The 19,689-nt window shown below is 38.2% G+C and overlaps 1 protein-coding gene across 3 annotated transcripts in view; it reads right to left on the bottom strand.

Moving 5' to 3' along the window:
• Positions 1-2,610: 2,610 nt before the first annotated feature.
• The window catches only part of ZZEF1 (zinc finger ZZ-type and EF-hand domain containing 1), a 60,429-nt gene continuing 43,350 nt past the window's right edge, over positions 2,611-19,689 (bottom strand). For all 3 annotated transcript variants that reach the window (XM_052803008.1, XM_052803009.1, XM_052803010.1), the window contains exons 43-55: positions 19,192-19,388; positions 18,491-18,610; positions 17,008-17,196; positions 16,547-16,647; positions 15,880-16,015; positions 14,482-14,841; positions 12,468-12,611; positions 11,406-11,574; positions 9,445-9,543; positions 8,518-8,683; positions 6,837-6,987; positions 6,219-6,290; positions 2,611-5,723 (exon numbers count right to left, since the gene is read on the bottom strand). In XM_052803008.1, coding sequence (XP_052658968.1) covers positions 5,649-5,723; positions 6,219-6,290; positions 6,837-6,987; positions 8,518-8,683; positions 9,445-9,543; positions 11,406-11,574; positions 12,468-12,611; positions 14,482-14,841; positions 15,880-16,015; positions 16,547-16,647; positions 17,008-17,196; positions 18,491-18,610; positions 19,192-19,388 — 1,979 coding nt within the window. In that variant the 3' untranslated portion in view covers positions 2,611-5,648. The remainder of the gene's footprint in view (positions 5,724-6,218; positions 6,291-6,836; positions 6,988-8,517; positions 8,684-9,444; positions 9,544-11,405; positions 11,575-12,467; positions 12,612-14,481; positions 14,842-15,879; positions 16,016-16,546; positions 16,648-17,007; positions 17,197-18,490; positions 18,611-19,191; positions 19,389-19,689) is intronic.

Raw genomic sequence — 19,689 nt, forward strand, 5'->3', positions numbered from 1 at the left:
ATGCACTGAAGCAGGTCACAAAAGTAAGAGACATCTGAAAATGCATTACTATAGTCATTGCCCAGAGCCATCAGAGGAAAGAATACAGTTAAGCTCACCACAATTAGCCAAACACCTTTTTTTCAGGTAAAACCTCTTTTGCAGGTAGGGATTTGCCGAACCTCTTTGCAGGTAGGGATGGGGAACACTCCCCGAAGTGTTTGCGAAGAGAGGAGAGGGCATTCGGTGCCAGACACGGTCACACAGTCCACACTGTGCCTATGAAATGGAGCATCTCGTCTAGCACTCACTCATGTGCACATGCAGGTATCAAAATGGTCTGGGGGAAGCACATTTGATGATACGGGTGCTAGGAGATGCTAACAAAGTGTTTTGGAAATAAGCCTGCAAGAGAAGGTACCGCTGACAAATATTTGCAGGTGCTTTAATTTTACATTTCTTTAGTTTTCATAAAATTTACTTTTTCCATGCAATGCAAGCTTAAATATTTATTATTCGCACTGCAAATATTAAAAAAAAATGCTGTAAGATTTATGGAAAGTCAGACAGTAAAGTGGGGAATGGAAGCAAGAAACCAACTTAAAAAAAAAAAAAAAAATCATTAAAGTTGTCAGAAAAGCATTAGTAGGAGAAAGTCCCCAGCAAACTACCTAACAGTTAGGTGGAAAGACCCTGTCTCCAAGACAGTCTAGTTATCCTTCCTCCACTTCTTTTCCCGTGTTCCCTAAATCCAAACATTCTCAGCCCTTGAATATAAAAAGAATGAATCTCTAAATGCTAAGGACCACTACAAAACTGTCTGAGATTTCCATCTATTTATCATGAATGCTTGTTGAAATTTCCAGTTGGAGGAAATAAGGTTTTGGGTTTTTTTCTAAGTGTTTACTCCTCCTTAGACTGCATACCCATGTGTAAGCCCCACAACACCGCAGCCTGGGTTTGAGCCGGTTACCGGCTTTTTATTATTTGTGCTTTCTTAGGTAAAAATCAGGAAAGATTACTGCAGAATAGACCCGATTAAATTAGACCTAACCATCATGGAAAGAATGAGCTTTAATCTTACTTCCTTCACCTCTTACTTAATTCCTTCCCTATTCACAGTGGATTTCTCTCTTATTCACTTGAATCTGAATTGACTTCTTTGCTTTAAATTCAAAGGTGGGCCAGATTTCTTTCCCCCTACAAAGCCCAGCACAGTTCCTGTTTTTCCAGGCCATTTTACTAATGCATGTTCTTTGTTCCAGTTATTATCCAGCCTGACCTCCTACAGACTAACTGGCTGAATGTTGAAAAGCATCTTCTTTACATAGATTAATCTGTTTTCCAACATTCTAGTAGCTTTACCTAAAGACCAGGTCATGCTTTTTATAGGCTCCCATGGTTGCGGATGTTGTTTGTCCCCTGAAAACAAGGTACGATGCTTGTGCTGGTGGCCTCCCCAGCAGATACCCAACACCACTCACTTCTGGTTACAAGAAAACACATTCATCGTTAGAAAGGGAAAGTACCGAAGCACATTATTGGGCCTTGCTTTGCTCCAATGTGCCCAGATTTTATAGCAGGGTACCTTCATGGATATGTGGACAGTCACTCCACATTTAAAAGGGTATAAAAGGGCAGGTCTTGCCCTAATGTTTGCAAAGATACAAGACCCACTGGAAACGTCACATCTGAGCTAGGCTGTGAAAACTCAATACATTTGGGCCAGTTCTGTTTTAAACAGTGTAGTGCTCTCCTAAAAGTAGGTTAAAAAAATGTCACTCACTTATAAGTTAGCTGGCAGCCTAATTTTGACCTCTTGGAAGAAAGAACAGTCTTAACTAACTTGATCTGAAGAACAGTGGTTCCCGAACGTTATGGTTGTGACCTCTGTTACATTTCAATGACCACACTAGATTTAATAGCAGATTAAACTGAGTTTGTGAGATTTATCACCTTGCTTACACCGGCTGAAACCTCAAACCTGGTTGTCACAGGGAATGGCCTCCACTCTCCCACAACTTCACAATCATACTATTTATTTGCATTTAATACAATTACCTACTAAGACCATTCTCTGAGCACGTGGAACCAGTGGAAACAACTTAGAGCTTTAGGTAGATACAGAAAGATGTCGACTTCCTCACTTACACTTCCCTGAACAACTCCTTCCTTGAGCCAAACCCAAGGTAAATAAGCTTTTGAACTAAGGCCATTGGACTAGGTAGGTACAAGCACCTTTGCTGCTAAACACCACTAATTAGAATCAAGAGATACTAAGACAAATCTCAGCTTAACATGACACATCTGGGGCTCCGGATGTGTGTTTCAGGTCTGAAAGTAAACAAACACAGGCACTGAAACCAATGGATATCCACAGGAAAACTTCATTTTTAGGATAAGGCCACTGGAATGTAAACAGCAGGGCTGGAATTTAAGAGGTGACTTCAGAAGTATGTATCCTGCATAGTTCAATACAATATCAGATATATACTAAACACATGAGGAAAAGTGGGTTTGCTTACAGGCATTGAAAATGAAGATTCATAAGAAAACCCCTGGATCTCACTGCAAATTCAAACATTTAACATTCAGTGAGGAGCGGAAAAAAGCAAACAAAAAACCAGACACTGTGTTGTACTTTGTTTTTATAGAATTTTTACAATATATTTCTCTTCATTTGCATATTTTACCCACATCTGTAGCTTTCTTTTTACATGTTGAACTGAACTGGAATAAATCTAACGGTCTGATATATTTTAAACAACTGATAAAAATTGCAAAGTAGTAAACCCGTAAGAAAAGAAATTATAAAACTCTCTTTTTTAAGTGTTTAATGAAAGCAAGTCAAATGTATTATTAGGAACAATATGGTCTGTTTTAAACACATCATAGGTGATTCAGGCAGGACAACTTTTTTTGTTTTTTATATTAGGCACATTTTTTTCAGCATACCTGTTTTCCATACAGTTTTATACTATTCAATAGTATCATCTGCATCCACTTGGAACTGCTGCAGGATTTTCAAAATATGATTGATCATGAATATTCATTATTGGTATTCTCTTCCTCTTTCTTTAAAACTATCAGAAGAAAAAAAAAAATCAGTGTTTCTTGTCTTTTAAAAAATCTGTAATGAATGATTGAGTTGTAAGGCAGCAACAGATTCAGTGTCAACTCAGGTCACAGTCCTTCAGTTCCATCTAGTGGGTAGAAATTATATTTAGTGGACACTGTTCCTAGACAGTCCCTTCAGGGCAAGATGACTGACTCACAAGGCCAGTTACTGCTGGTAGAGTAAGTTAAGTGGTACGCCTAGTAAGGAACACTGGCCACTCCTGTGTCATCCTTGCAGCCTCATGTCTTCATACAGAAAGCAAAAATACAGTCCAACGGAAAAAAATGTGAATATGATAGAGCCATGACAGGTTCTATGAATGGTTTATTTACAGTCTTCATCCCTGATGCGAAAAAAGAAAAAAGCCTTCTTTCACTAAAACAGGCAGATCTCAGCAGCATGCTACATGCCTTAGCAAATCAGCCCATTGCATATCCTTGACCGCTTAGCCATGGATTCACACTGAGGCAGTGAATAGAAAGTCCTACTGCTCAAGAAGAGCAATTTCAAAATGCTCACCTGTCCCATCGATACGACTCCCTAAAGTAGACTTTAGAATGTCTCATTTTGGTGCAGCAGCTCCCCGTTCCCAGAATCTGTTCACACTATTAGATAGTGTGAAACAGTTGGTTCCTCAGGGGTCTCTTGGACACCCCTGCAGTGAGACTGCAAACTCAAATACGTTACTCAGATGTGGGAACAAAATGATCCATGCGTTAAAGATATGCCACAACTTTGACAATTCCCTTCCCATCGTGATCTCATTCAGGAAGGAAGACGGGCTTTAACCTTCAACTACAGTATACTCGAGGAGAGGTTTCAGAGCAGTATCTCTCCACCTCCTTTCAGTCTTTGATATATAGTACGTTTTTCCTGAATTCTGGCATTCTCATTTGCTAAGAGGGCCACTCCACTCCTGAAGGCAATGGCTTCAGCATAGTGCTCCTTGGTCTTCAGTTTTAAGTCTTTCAGGCAGAATAATCACATTCTGATTCAACCTCATTCCCTGAAGAAGCATTCACTTTGTACTCACCTGGCTGAACAGAAGTGAAAACATCTTTAACTACAGCACTAGAGGCCATCCAAAAACCAGGGGATGTACTACTGCACGTTTCCCTCTCAGAGGGAGATTGGACCACCCTTAAAATTCCAGCCCCAGCTGATAAGACCATCAATTCAGAGGCCATCCCCCAAAGTGGTGCTCCTGTGCACATTGCTATTTAGGCACCACTCACCTTTTGGACAAGCAAGGTCAGTAAGTACATTCCCTTCTGACAGAGCCACTGCCTTTACACAACTTGCATTCAGTTACTACTGAAGCTTTTGGTTGCCTTTTCTTCACACCCTAAGGTTGAGGTGAGGAAGGGAAGAAGAAAGTAATTAGCATAAAAAGTTCTCCGAATTCATACCTGACAAGACCAGCTCTACATACTGTGTAACAGGATACAAAATACACGCCCAAATCCTTCTGTGTTCTTTTTAACTCTTTGGAAAGGGAATAACCAGCGTAGTTGAGCAGGAAGAAAGCCAATTTATTTCAGCATAGAAGGTCTGCAATTCATTTCATGGTCAATAAGAGTAATGCAGTTATTGCTCTATATGGTAAGACTGGATCGATCATTAACCCCCACCCTGAGTGCTGGGAGTCCAGGTTCCCAACATTGCCAAGAAGGACCTTCTAAGCCACTAGTATTGAAATAATTAAAAGAAAAAAGCCTCATGAATAATTTCTTGTAAAGATGTGATCTTCAAGAAACATGTAAGTTCCTCAGTTCTTCATATTACCACTGCTTCGTGAATGGAGGCCAGCCTTTGCTCTATGCACTAGAATAATATACTATTTAGAATAACACATTGAAGATAAATTAAGGTAAGAACAGATGATCCAGCTGATCGAATCAAAGAACAGGAGAAACATTAACCTCTTGCACGAGGATGCTCTGAAACTGGAATCCTTCAACTGCTATGTGAATCACCCAGAATTTGTTTTAGAACCTGTAGTTTAGTAAGAATTCTTTTCCTTGGGTAGTAGCCTTCAAAGCAAAAGCAAACATGACAGGATTCAAGTGTGGACCATTTCTGCATCTGCCCACCAGATTCTCGTTTGTCTATTTCACTTCAGTGATATATAATAGATGCTGCTGACAGCATCACTCCGAGTTCAGCAGTATTTTCAAAGCTGTCACGTTCCATCAATCAAGTTTCCTTGGGAGCAGATGATACCAATGCGGGGGCCTTCCATTCTCATACTTCAGCTACCTTCTTTCGTTTACTTCCTCTGAATAAAAAAAAATATTGTTCTGTTTACTCTAACATGCTACAATATGTGCATACATAACTGTAGGCGACACGTGAGTTACTTCAAGATGTGCTTTTTCATTGAAGTGCGCTTTTACTTTTACAAATTCTACATCAAGGTGGAAGGAAGGAAGGCTGCAGAGTGCTCATACACTGAAGCTGAAGGAACTTTTCCTGAACGGAGTTAAGATGTTTGTTCCAAGGTTCCTACGGACAAACTACTCTATCCCATGCACTCCGGCCTGAGCCAGTATTAAACATTCCAGAAACATGTTGATTTGTTTGGATAGTTAATGGCAAGGCTGATAGCAGCAATGTTTTTCAGGGCCTAGAAGAGAGAAGGAAAAACAAAGTCACATCAAAGATTCTCCCCAATCCAAAACTGTAAAGAAATGTTGTATGAAATTAAACAGAAATAGATAAATAACCATCCCATTTCTACCTGGTCATCTCCTAGTATTGCAGTAATTGTCACGCATCCAGGCAGTTTCAGCAAGGCAACTGCATTTCCAGTTGCTGAAAGACCAGCCCCCTTCCCCATTTCCATGTTTTGGCAGTTGAGAGGTCAGTTTGGTAAAACAGATATACCTGATTACACCCAACAGCCAGTTTGTGGCACATCATCTGACTATTAAAGGAGAACAGCATTTGTACGTAGTTCATTCACGAATTTCAGGAGGCCTGTCATGGTATTGTGAAGCCCAAGTACATTCATGTCTATTTTATAAAACTCCACTGGGCCATCAGAAATCATTCATAATCTCTGTCTGCCAGAAAAAATATCACAAAAACACACATCTCTGGGGTTGTGCAATCTTATTACCTGTGCTGTGCAGCGATGAAGATGATCTTCAGTATTTAAGGCAAGCAAATACTCCTGTAGAGATCCAAGCTCCTGCAGCCAGAAAGCATTCAATGAACACCAATGTTTCTACCAAAGATATCATCCTACTATTTAACATTAAAATGCTGATCATTATAGCAGTGCCAAGAACAAAAGGTATCAGAACTACACACAAGACTCTCCTGGACTAGAACAAAATTTGTGACCACAGAAATCAGGTCATTACAGACTATTCATATGTGATGTTCAAAATCAACTCAAGGAAAACCACATTCAAATACCTTTAAATTAATTATTAAATCAGCATTCCTCTCAGAATAAAGAGCGGTTTTAGGGCCTGCTGCCTTAATTGCACAAGGAAGAGTCATGACTATTACTTAAGGTCCCATGATGGATAAGGCAACTGTATGCTCCTCTACTAAAATTTGCTACCAGATTCCACAAGAGAAAGTTGTTAATGTTTCTGAAGCGTTTAACGTTTCTAAAGCTCTGACGAACTTTGCCATGATAAAGGAAAACTGCATTTAGTTTAACACTGAACTACATATCATTCCCAGCACTGGGGAGAGGAGGGATACAAATACAGGAACTGCTTACAGTAACTCTGTTTTCTGTAACAAAGAAGAGTTCTGCAAGTGCACGATGAAGAGGAAGGAGAATACCAGGCTTGGCCATGTCATGACACAAGTTGTTTTCCATATGGGTGAAAAGCTGCCAAAGTGGCTTCAACAAGGTGAGGTCACAGTCCCTGAAAAAAAGTAATTCAAATGAAACAGTGATGAAATAGTGAGTAACCATGATCTTATGCCTGTTTCAGGGGCGGGGGGGGAATGACAAAACACCAAACAAATTTATGAGAACAAAACCATACAGTTTTGACAGTTACATGTATAAATGAAGGAAGAAACAGAAGAAGTATTTTAAAATCTCAATTCCATCAGGTGTTTCAGCACAATTAATTTCATTCTGAATCAGTGAAGTAGAGAAAACCTTATATCCATGAATATGCCTAAATGACTTTTCTAAAACTGCATGGCCTCTTGAAATGAGGACTTTAAAATAACTATATACATCACTTTGCTAAATGCTCTAGCTCCACTGCTTGAAATTATACAATACCGGCAATGCCCTTGTATAGGGCAGACAGACAAAAATTGACAAAAGCTTTACAAAAAATTCCAGCCCTGCCTCCTTCCTACTCCTGAGTTAAAGCTAGCTAACCCAAATGTCACTTAGTATACAAGATAGGATGATACATATAATTCAGTAGGGGGAAAGGAGGGAAACTCAATTTCAGAATCTACCATCAGATTAATACAAGAAAAATATTAAATATTATAAGCACAATGGAGACTTGGTCTTTTAGCAATTAAATTTGTTGTCCACATAACAAAGCAGACATTTTCTGATGAAAAAAAACCTATGGGAACTTGAAAAAATAATAAATCCATGATTACAAGTAATACCAAAATCAGTTTTTCAGGCTTGGATGCAGATTGGTGCACCTAAAATTTACAGAGAGTCAAGCAATGGTTTTATGCAATTGTCCATTTTTATCACTATATGGTGAATATACTTTTTGACTTCTCTTTATCAAAGCAAGCTAGTAGGATGCTGTTATTTTCATGATTTTGCTTGTTCTGAACTGAAAGGACATAACCGAGATAAATATCAGCTTTCCAGCACTGTTGTCTGTTTCCAGCATTTCCATTGAGTTAATGTGACTATACACATTTGCAAAACACTATAAAAGCTCAACATTTTTGGAATGTGTATTTTCTTAAGAAATACCCATGCCATACACACTTAAGCATTAGCACACCTATCCCTTCTAAAACTAAATTACAGGCTTAGCAGTACAACTAAAAATAATAATTTCAGTGTTGTTTACTTTATAGAGAATTAGATCATCATTTCATCAGTTTATTATTCCATCCTCACCTTAATTCTGAAGTATACCTAATACAAAGAGAATAAGTTTCTAGAAAATGGAAATCTGTGTTTTGTCCTGTTTCGCAGTTGTTTTTTTTTTTTCTTTACAACCACATTTGAATTCATTGGACCTTTTTTAAAAGCCAAGAAAGAAGAGAAAATGTTTTCAAAAAATCCCTTAGAGTAAGTTTCTGCTATCAAGGCCGTGTGAACTGTATCCAAAAGGCAACTTAAGAATACCTACTTCAAATCATGGTTTTCTGGCTTCAAAATACTATCAGCTTAGTCACTTTTTCTTCTCCTGCCCTTTGCCTTTTAGTGTACAAATGTAGAACAGTGCACTTACCTCTGGGCACTGCACTGCACTATCTTCAAGAGCAAGTGGATAGCCTTCAAACGCTGGTGACCAGTCTGACGGCATGCTACCCCAACCTGCCATTCCCAGATTTTGGCCAGTGGGAGGTGAGGAACTACCCTTTCCTCAGAGAGCATCTGCTTTAGAATTTCAAATCCTGGAAAAAAAAAATAATTCAAACAGCTGTTGCTTTTGTAGGGACCCATTCTGTTCATACATTCAGTTTTCTCCATATACTAAGTATTGCTCTGGCAAGCAAGAAATATCAAAGAAAAATACCAAACAAAAATCTGAGATAATTCTAGATTACATCCTGATAATGCAAGTCTTTTCTGGGGCAAAACTTAGATAAAAATTAGGAAGAATCCTACCTGAAATTAAAATTTTCCTCAAATAAGGCAAACAAAACACAGGTCTTCACTATTGTGTGATATGCAGTAGAGCTTTGCTGATTGCAAATCATCCACCAGCCTCAGCTTCATTAAAAATAAACTCTAAAATAAACTAACAAAACCTTTCATGCTATATCTAGAAATTAGATGCAGAACCAGCCTATTTTACTGGATAACTACTTTTTAAAAACACAATTACAATTATTTCTGTTTCCAATTACGGCACCCTGAAGTGTTTACCACACCCTGTGTGTAATTACTGTCATATAATGAGACTTTGAATGCAAATATCATGACTATAATTGTTATCTCCAAGTCTCTGTGAAGATTTGGTATTCCTAGCATAAGAGTCACAGCAAGTAAGAGATGTTAGTCAAGTTTCAACTTGAACAAAACTAATCACGTTATTTCCAAAACATTGGAGAAAGCAAATTCTAAGTCAAAAAAAGGGATAACCACAAGTCTGTCAAAGCTCAGCAAAATAACTTCAAAAAGTCCTTTCCAATACCTTCTGAGCAGTGCTTACCTGTCTGAAACCTTCCAAGATGACCTGCTGTCACTGTAAACTTATAACCCCACTCAGTGTTACTCATGTCAGAAGTAAATCGGTAATAGAGTGTGTCTCCTGCGTACAAGGAAAGGAAGAAAAATCCACATTACTACCTCCTGAGTTAGTTTTGCTATCACAAATACAATTCAAATGACAAGTCTGTCATAAATTAATCCTAGATATCGTCATTCAAGAGAGGTGATCTTTTTGGTAATTATGAAATCACAGAACAGTATGATAAACAGGAGGCTGAAGCAAAACACAGAATGGTTTCCGCTGTATAAAGATACTTACAAGGATAACATCTCTTATATTTTTGTCAACTACATAGAAAAAGAGGGAGTTAAAGAAACTCTATACCATTACACAGTTAAACTTCTCTTTTCCAATTGTGTTATGGATCAGTTATGGCTTATAAAAAAAGAACCTTTACAGGCAGACAAGTTCACAGTCCATTAAACAAAAGGTTAAAAAAATGTGAAAGTAAAGTTGTACTGCTTTTACACGTCAGAAAATTAAATTGCACCCTTTTACTCTAGGGAACAAAATTGTTAAACATAGCCACTTAAAAGTGGAAGAACTATCAAAATGTTTGACCATTTTACAGTCAGGCAGTGGAGCATTCAAGAAGTTCTTGTCATTGCAGCATCTACAGCTTCACAGAGATCAACACTGGTAGTTAGCTGTAATGCTAAACAAAACATATGCTTACCTATTTTGCTTTGTAATATTAGATCTGGTTAAAACTTAGAATTTCCTTCTGTTCCATGAAAAATCTTATCACCCTGGGACAAGCATGCTAGTTTTCATCGGGAAGCAGAATTTTCAAAGTTTCACAAAGAAGAAGAATTTTGAAAACATTTTTTAGATTAAAAAAAAAAAAATCTAAAAACCCATTCCCCTTTTCATCATGAAATGGAGCCATTGCTCTCTCCTACTCCTAGGGGTCTTGAGAAAGCCCTGCCGCCAAATGAAAAGCCCAGAAGCCTTCAAATGCCTGGTTTGAGCTAAAGCCTGCTGAGTGAAATCAAGAGCTTTAATCCGGACAGCCTTGGCTGGAAATGAAGTTTCAAAAGGTGAAACTCAAGTTTCATGGCCAAGGCTGCTCCAAAACAATGGGCCTCAAAGTTCAGTTTCTTGGGAAATCTCTGCAACTGTTTGGGAGGAAAAGGAGGACAGAAAGAAGTTCATAAAAATCCAAAGTATTTCTACAGAGCACACATTTGCTTCTAACTAGCATCTTGTAACCTAAACCGCTTTGCTAAGAAAGTTCCTAAATATATTTACAGCTACTGACAGTACTCGAAGTCAAAAGCTTCCTGCAATGCCACAGCGCTCAGTGGGTTAAAACAACTTAACATAAGAGGCATGGGACCATGCAGTCCTTCAGCTCACTGGCATTTGCTACTGTGTTATCAAAACCGCACTTAGAGAATACTGACTGAAGCTCAGACTGATTTTTTTTCCAGCTATGCTCTGTGGCAACAACTGGAGACAAGGCATTGGCACACACTCCTTATTTGCTCTGAGCACTAGTATAGCACAGAGACAAGAGATAAGCCTGTCTTTTTTTTTTAAAGTGTGCTTCCTGTGGAAAGTAAGACAAGGCAGAAACAATGTAAGTGAATATCATGCAGAACAAGGACTGTGTTAGAACAGAATCAAGATCAAAATTTGTTTCCAGCACTTAAGTGCATGCTTTGACTGAGGCATGGAAAAAAAAGTCAAGTAGCAGAACAACAGATAAGCCTACTTTTAAGAAACAAATACAAGAGCAGCACGTCAGAGCAAACAGATTGGGACAAGAAAAGGATTTTCTTTTCTCACACATCTCAGGAACATCCATATTTAACTGTCATCTTTCAGTAGTTTCTCTCAAGAGTCCTGGATACCAGCAATATCCTATACATTTGCACTTTGAAATACTGCATATTCACCTGGAAGCTCAAAATCATTCCATTTCTGCGGAGACCCACTGAAGCTGTGCCGGTCCTGCTGGAAATCACTGCTGCTGGACATGAGCAACTCATCACAGCCTTCTTCTGTATTACACTGAGAGTCAAATTTGATTGAGAGGTAGATAGCACCGGGAATGTGAACTTTATCCTAAGAAATAAACACATGATCTTTGCATACAGTAATGCTACATTACCAAGAAGCTACTTACGTTTCACTGTATAAACAAGGGAGATATAACAAATATTACAGCATCTCCATGGGAAAAAAACCTCTTTGATATTTTTATCTGGAGCTAATTTAACAAAGGTAAAGCGTGGCCTATTGTTTGCATTAGCTGTTAAGCACGTAAAATTAATCACTAGCCATAGTTTTGTTTTTTAAAAGCGGTAATTGTTGCTGATATTGATCTCATTGCCAGAACCTAAAGGTTTGTATGCATTTTAAAAATAAAAATCAGAAGAGTCAGAGCTGCACGGAAATTAAAAATCCCAAGACTGCCCAGAGAGAGACTTACCAAACTGTATTAGAAAAATGCTTTCAAACAGTATCAAGAAAAGAAAATCAGAAACTGCTTGTGTCAGGAGAAGATAGTCTAAAATGAGAAATACAAGACAAAAAAGACTCCACTCCTAGCTTTTGTCTAACAGCACAAGAAAGTAACAGGCCAACTGAAACAGACCTTTGGATGAAAGGGTAGAAATATTTGCTCATTAAGGCCCTGAAACCATTTAAGAATATGATCTGCTTCAAACACATGCATAGTAAAACCATTTAAGTTATGCACTTTTCACATGATTGAATTAGGACTACATTAAAGTGCCTTACTGAACACATTTCTTTACAGGGCAAGGCCTCAGTCATCTGGCATCAGCTTTTTCAAAAGCAAGACTGAACAGATATTCCACAGGTGCTTCAAGCACAGAAGTCCCACGGGTACACACATGGAACATTGTGAGACTTCTGCTCCAACCACCTTGATGTTTTTCAACTAGTCGTCAAGTCATGCAAATCCACTGCACTGTAATGCATGTATAACTTACCTCAAAATTAGTATTGTTGTTATAAGGATGTTTAGATTCACGCATCTGGACTGCCATTCCAGGTTCCTCCATGAACTGGCAAGCTGTCAATGCCATCGTTCCTAGCATGCTCTCACTGCACCCATGCAGTACTTTCTGTAGAATCTGGGGAGAAGCAACACGTCATGTAAATACAATTTACTTTCAAAACACTTACAAACATACATGCTGATGACTGACATGAGTAATTTCTAGCCACACAACATTTTGGAAGAGAGAATTGAGCTACTAGCAAGAAAGAAGACAAATTCACAAATGATGTCCACAAGCGTCATCTCCATAACTGCAAAAGATTTTACTCTACCCCTGTTCCAGATCTTTCAGTCTTTATCTGATAAAAACATGAGAGCTATTAGCTCCATCTCTTTCCACAAATGCTAGAATCAAGGCTAATCCATAAAGTAATTAACAGTAAACTAAAGCTGTAAACAAGGAAGATAAACAACTTTGTTAACATATTAAACAGACACCTTTACCTTCTATACCTACAGGTTCTGATTTGAGTAGAATATATCATATGGTTTTGCCTTCAAAATGTACAACTGCATGCATAAGAAGGAATGATTATGTATCTGCAGTCACTTAACTGTGTTTGAAAGCACTAGATGCAAGAGCTTTGTCTTTAAAAATACAAATAAATACCATTTAGTCTATTAGAACACACTACATGATAATTCAGAGCAACCCGAGTCTCCACTTTTTCTTATTTTTCAAAAGTGCACAAAAGCTCTGAATCAAGAATCCTGCTACTCAAGGCCCTTTCCAAGTCATTATAGGAAACTATTACATCTCTTCACCTGCAATTTTCTAACTCCCCCTATAAAACATAATACTAGCTCAGACCAAAAGGTTCATCTCCAAATCAGCCAAAAATTGATTTCTTGGGGAAAAGGAGTTTAAAAAACAAAGGCAGTATGTAGCATCGTTCCCTGAATGCGTTCTTTGCCTCCACACACTTGCAGAATAGCCCAAGACAAAGGCTACGTTTTTGTATTTAATATGCCTTAACAGATCTTTATCCTATCAGTTCATCCCGTCATTTTCTGAACCTCTATAAACACCCTGTGGCAACAATTTCAATGACATACTGTGTCAAGAACCAGTTCTTTTCGTTTGTTTTGGACCTGCCACTTATTACCTTAATCTGACACTCCTTTGTTTTCTTACTGGGAGGGCCAGTGAATAATACTTGCTGTTAACTTTTGTATGCTGCTTACTATTTTAAAACTACAGAGAAAGAGGAACAGACTTTTTCATTACTCCTCCTCCCTCAATGTCCCCACAGGGCAAAGATCCAGGATGAAGAAAACTAGTTGGTTCCTGATACTAAAGTTATTCCATGGCTATAATAATCCCTGCCACTATTCTCCAGACCTCTTCCAGTTGTACTGAATCTTCTTTTTATTTTTATTTTTTTTTTAAATGAGATGAGGGAGTCAGGTCACATGCCGTAGTCCAGATGACAGCATACTGTTGATACAGTGGCGTACCGATGCCTTCTGCTTAATTTTTAATTCCTCCTTTGAAGATTCCCAGCACTTGATTGGCTTCAACCGCTGTGAAACATTGAGCTGACATTTTCATTACAACGTTCTATTATAATTCCAAGATCGCTTCCACCACGGTAACAGTCAGCTCATCAATGGAGTAGCAGGTATTACAATATACACATTGAGATCTAACAAAAAGCAGCTTTCAAAACAGACTGCCTATTTTACCAATTTCCCTATAAGATTTATTTTCCCATATAGCGCTCTCATAACTGAAAGAGTTGTCTCCACGGAGCTAGTTCTTCCATTTTCTGTTAACAAAATCAGTACATTAAGACACTGACAGATTCCAACTGCTTTTTCAGAACTAATTTAAATTTTGGAGTTTCAATTTAGTTTAAAAAAGGAACTGCAAGTATTTTTGTTAGAGTCTCGTGGCATGCAGGCACAGGGCTTGTTCACATGCATAAGTCAAATCCACTTACTTTTTCCCATAACTGCTTTTCCTCTAGCTGCATAAGCATGTCCAGTATGTATGTCATATGGGCTGGTCCACTAAGATCTAGGATCTCCTCATTTATTGCCACGTCATCTGGCCACTCAGCTAACAATGATGCCAGCACATGCCTCGCATAAAGAACAGCAGTTGCCTCATTTACACGATACAGGTAGTCCCTCACAGCCTTTTTACTTCTAGAGTCCAGCTCCTTGTGCAGGAGTATTGAACTCTTAGTGCGACGTTGCTTGGCATAACTAAGCTGTAGATCACTCTCTGTGTTGGTTATCAGCTTCTGGGCGACTGGATTGGTTTCTTCTGTTGCTTTATCACAGAGCACAGGCTTTGACTGGGAAAAAAAAAAAAAAGGCAAGTTTGAAAATAGGCTCTCAACGATTTACTTCCTTATGTTTAGATATCTGACCAGCCCATCAGACTGCAAGCCGAATTTACAAATTAATTTGCTGTTTACAGACTGAAAATCAGATGTATCAAAGAACACAAAAGTGTGATCTCACACACCTACAGGGACAGAATTCCTCAAAAAGACTGTTTATGTCAACAGACTTCATTATACGCTGATGTATTCATGACTGTACACCCAAGTGGAAACAGCAGTTAGAATTCTAACCAAGAGCATTAATTCAAGCTGACTAGAGAGGTAAAGCAACAAAGTGCCATGCTATTTGTGGCACAGAATGAGGCAAATTGGGAGGGACCTTTGGAGATCATTTGGTCCAAATCCAACTTAAAGCTGAGCCAACTTCAAAATCAAGGCTTTGTCCAGTTAAGTTTGGAGAATTTCGAGGGGTGGATATTTCACAGCCTCTACATAAGCTGTTGTAAACCACTTTACAAAGCCCTTGATCCACTTTGCTAGGCAACTGATAGACAACTGAGCTGGTGATACCACACGGCCAGGAATCAGCACCCAAAATAAAGCAAAGAGCTGTGGGACCATGCTATTGAATGCAAAACCTAAAGCTTGCAAGTGTAGTGTCTACTTTACAAGACAAATTCATTGCTTCCTTGTTCTGCTGAAATTACTGTAAGATAACAATAATATGCTAAAACAGTAACACTTAGGGCATAAGCTTACAGTAATTAGATCTCTCTTGTATGAATAGAGGAAATTACAGTGTGCAATCACAATCTATTCTCCTGACCTGAGAATCAAGTTGTCTTACTTCCTTAAGGAAGAAATTACAAGGAAGAAGTACTTGCTTCTTGTTGTACCTGCTCATTAATTTTGACATAAAACATTAACAACAGATTATTTCAGATGTTAAAATCTCCAGTTTGACATTACTAAACAAAACTGAAGTTACTCAATGCCTAAATTAATTATTTCACAACTGCTCCTTTTTGTGGAGAAAGATGCACGTACCAAACATGGTAAGATGATCATATCTGTATCTACTGCTTTTGAACTCTGCTCCTCCAACCTCAAACGCTTACTGGGTTGCCATTTCTGAGCCAGTGTTCGGATCCTCTCATCCGTTGTAATTACATCTCCATCAAACCTTAGAAGTGGCAAAAGAAAAAAAAAACCACACAAATGTGTTTTGAAAGTAATGCAAACTATATTAGTGCAATTAAATGTAAATTAAATATTCCCACCTTCTGTTTTCGAAAGATTCATTAAACTCTACCTATTTTTATCAGATTGTGTTAACTCGCTTCCCTATTCTAACAAGTCAAAGGTTTTAAATGTTATAAAACTGCTCATCAGTGTGATAACATGGTTGCTCCACGACATGCTTTGATTACTAGAAGCCACATGTAAGCTCTCCATTTGTCCTCAGTTAGGGTAATTTAGAGACATAGTAGATCTTCATATGTGAGTTATCGTATTGAAAAGAACATGCAACATATTTCAGAAGATGGTGACTTGTTTCCACAAATACAACTTAGCAGGAGTTTATTTCCTTACTTTTTCACACATGAAAACCAAATCATATCCTTGGAACAATTTCTATTCAGCACCTATTAGATTTTAGGTTACCACCCACATCTAGTAACTGTTTTTCTGCTGGACCCAGTCTTTCACATACCTCTTTTGAACTTCCAGAAAAAAAGAATCTGTTCTTTTCATTTGCAACTCATACATGGCTCGAAGGATATGGAGAGGTGCATTAAGTGCATCATGTGTCATCTGAGCAAGGAGACAAAAAAAAAAAAAAAGAAAAGAAAAGATGACATTACAAGGGAAAAAGAAAGATGAGTTTCTTTAAGGATGACCTAGGTATTATTTTCCCACTTATCACATAGGTAGAGAATGAACTTAATGTCTGGATTAATAAAAATGAAAAGTAATTTAGCAAAAAGCTTTATAATGATTTTGTAGTGTTCATTACTGTAGTTCTAGTTTGTTTCCTTTAGATAATGATACATCGAAAACATAGACCCATATTCTGTAAATTTAGAAGAAAAACAGCCATATAAACTACCCAGTATTTTATGCAACTAGAAAATTCACAGTAACTTCAAAGGAGGTAAAATTAAGTTTAAGTACCAAGAAGCATATTTTGGTGGCTTCATCCAAACCCTCCAAAGGATCAAGTTTGTTCTGCTCTACATCAACAGGGCCAACAATGGGCTGTTCCACATCTTGATCTTGTTCCCTTTCTTCCAGTTCAGTATCCTCACGCTCAGCCAAGGAACTGATCTCTTTCTTTGAGGAATATAGCATTATTGACAAAATCTACACAGAAAAAAGGTAGCATATGGTGTGACAGCTGTAGATATTATTAGTGTATCTGCAAAGAGCGTTTTATAAGAACATTATAATGACTTGGACAGTGCTTAACACATGCTATTCTAAAAAGAAGCAGCACCAAAAAAAAGAAAAAAAACCCACCCAAACAACAAAAACCCAAAACAAAACCCCAAAACACAAAACCAAACCACTTCCCACTTCACAAATAAGTTACACCTTCCAGGCTGCTACAAAGACAACTTAAGTTATTAGCCAAAAGTGTAAAAAAAATTGAGAAAATAATTATTTAACCATTTCAGTACATCAAGGTTTGGGGATTCTTAGATAAGAACAGAGCAGAGGTGACTACCACCAAAAAGCCAGCGATGCCCCTACACACTCTTCTCCTTTGAAAACGTACCTTTGGCTTCACCACAGCCAACAACATTAGTACCCATTACAGGAAGAAAATAACATTGACACAAGTTGGAGGACCAAGGAAGTGTGTAGCCTCAGTTCTGAGGAGTAATGCGGGCAGAGCTATGGCAAGACATTTTAGTGCTCAGGGAAGAACACTCATTTGGTACGATGCTGCCCAAAGGGGAGGAAGATGGGACACCTCTCTGGTCAGGGCTGGTTCTCTGGCTTTAGGTCAGGAGGCAGGAAGATCCCATGGTCCAGATCTGATTCTGCAGTATTTCTAACCAACCACTTGGGGCAACTTTTCAGAGGAATTCCAGGGTTTTACTCTTTCTCTCTCTCCTTGCTACCATCCTAAGTACAAATTAACACAACTCTTGCCTATGACAAAACATAACTGACAGTTGAACCACACTTATCTTCCAGCAATTAACAAACATTCAGAAAGAATGTTCCCACATGAATATTGATCTTCCTATATTGCACTACAGTAGTAACTTGTACATGTCAGTGAGTAATGCAAGTAATGTTCTTCTTCAAGATTGTTATTTTTTAAATTGAAGAATGGAATTTTCACAAACAGTCTAAATAAAATTCGTAGAAGAAACTGAGTAGGTAATTAATGCCTCATCTTACAAATTTATTTCAAATACATTTAGATTAATTAAAATCAGCTCGTGCTTTAAAGAAGTTAGACTATTATCTACACAATTGTGACAGACAGAGGAACGCAGATTCAGGGATACAGTTAAGTGAACATGTTTATAAAGACTAATTAGAAATACTCTTGAGACTTTCTTCACAAAAGGAAAGTGCAGTGTCATAACCTTTCATGCCACTGCATGAAGCCTGACTTTTTACAAAACATAACTTTTCTTACCTCCAAGTCTCTGAGAAGCCAGGTCTTACTGAAGCCAGTTCCTTTGCTACATTTCTTCACTAGAAGCTTGAGTAAACCAGACTGAAGAAAGGCAGCTTGGATCTCCTTAAAGCCATGAATCTACACACAGACACAGAGATAAACAAGTCAAAAGGGAACAATGCATCACAATGCTTGCAAGGTCTTATCACAGGGCCTCAGATAAACTTCCTGCCCAGATGAACTACGTTGGGAATCTTTTTCTTTCGTTTCCCTAAAAAAACCCAAAATACAAATCCCTGCTTCAAATACCATAAGGGTATCATCCATGACATACACGCAGTAGTAATTGGATTTCTGTTTTGCTCTGACAGTCCAAAAAAATACAGATCCCCTCTTCAAATACTTCAGGAGTAAGAAAAGGGGCAAGTGAGCTTCACTCTATGAAGTGTTACCCCTATAAATTTCTTCTTCAGCTTTCATGAATGGTCAGCCCTCACAGAGGAAAAGCAATCCAATATTCAACTCAGACTCACGAATGCTATTTAAAACCTAGCAACATTTTCAACCCCCTACAGACAGGGGATAAAAGGAGCCAGCTGTGAGAGAAACACAGCTGTTAGCTCCCCAATGTGCTTAGTCAACACCCAAGTTCCAATAGTGCAAGGTAGAACACCAGCTTTTATTTATCTATTATATTATACATGTCAGGCAAAAGATACCTTAAGTGTTCTGTAAAGCCCCTTTAGAGCGAGCGACAAGACCCAAGTTGCTTCCACTGCCTCAGCATAGCTACTGTCCATGCTGGTTTGCAGAAGGTGTGTGGATATAAGAACAAAGTGCTGGAGGTACTGTCTCAGCTGGGTCTGGGAATCGCTGCCTTCTTGTCCACATTTCTGAATCAACTGATAGTCTTTTACTACAAGAGAGAAAAAACACAATTCACTAGGTTCATCTTAAAATGTTGTGAAATCATCTCTTACCAGTAGATACGAGTAGGCTGAGACATGAACACTATCCATACATGAAGTACATTCTAATAATTGTCTTGTACTAAAATTATCTCAGATTCATTGAATAGTCAATAAAATATTTCATTTTTCAGTGCAAGTTAAAAAACTCCTAGGTAACTTCTGGTAACAGCTAGTTGTCTGCACATATTTGCACATAAACAGTACAGCACACAAAGCAGCGCAAGTTGTATTTTACAATTAAAATGG

Source organism: Harpia harpyja, chromosome 12, assembly GCF_026419915.1.
Source record: "Harpia harpyja isolate bHarHar1 chromosome 12, bHarHar1 primary haplotype, whole genome shotgun sequence".
In the NCBI taxonomy this organism is placed as follows: Eukaryota; Metazoa; Chordata; class Aves; order Accipitriformes; family Accipitridae; genus Harpia; species Harpia harpyja.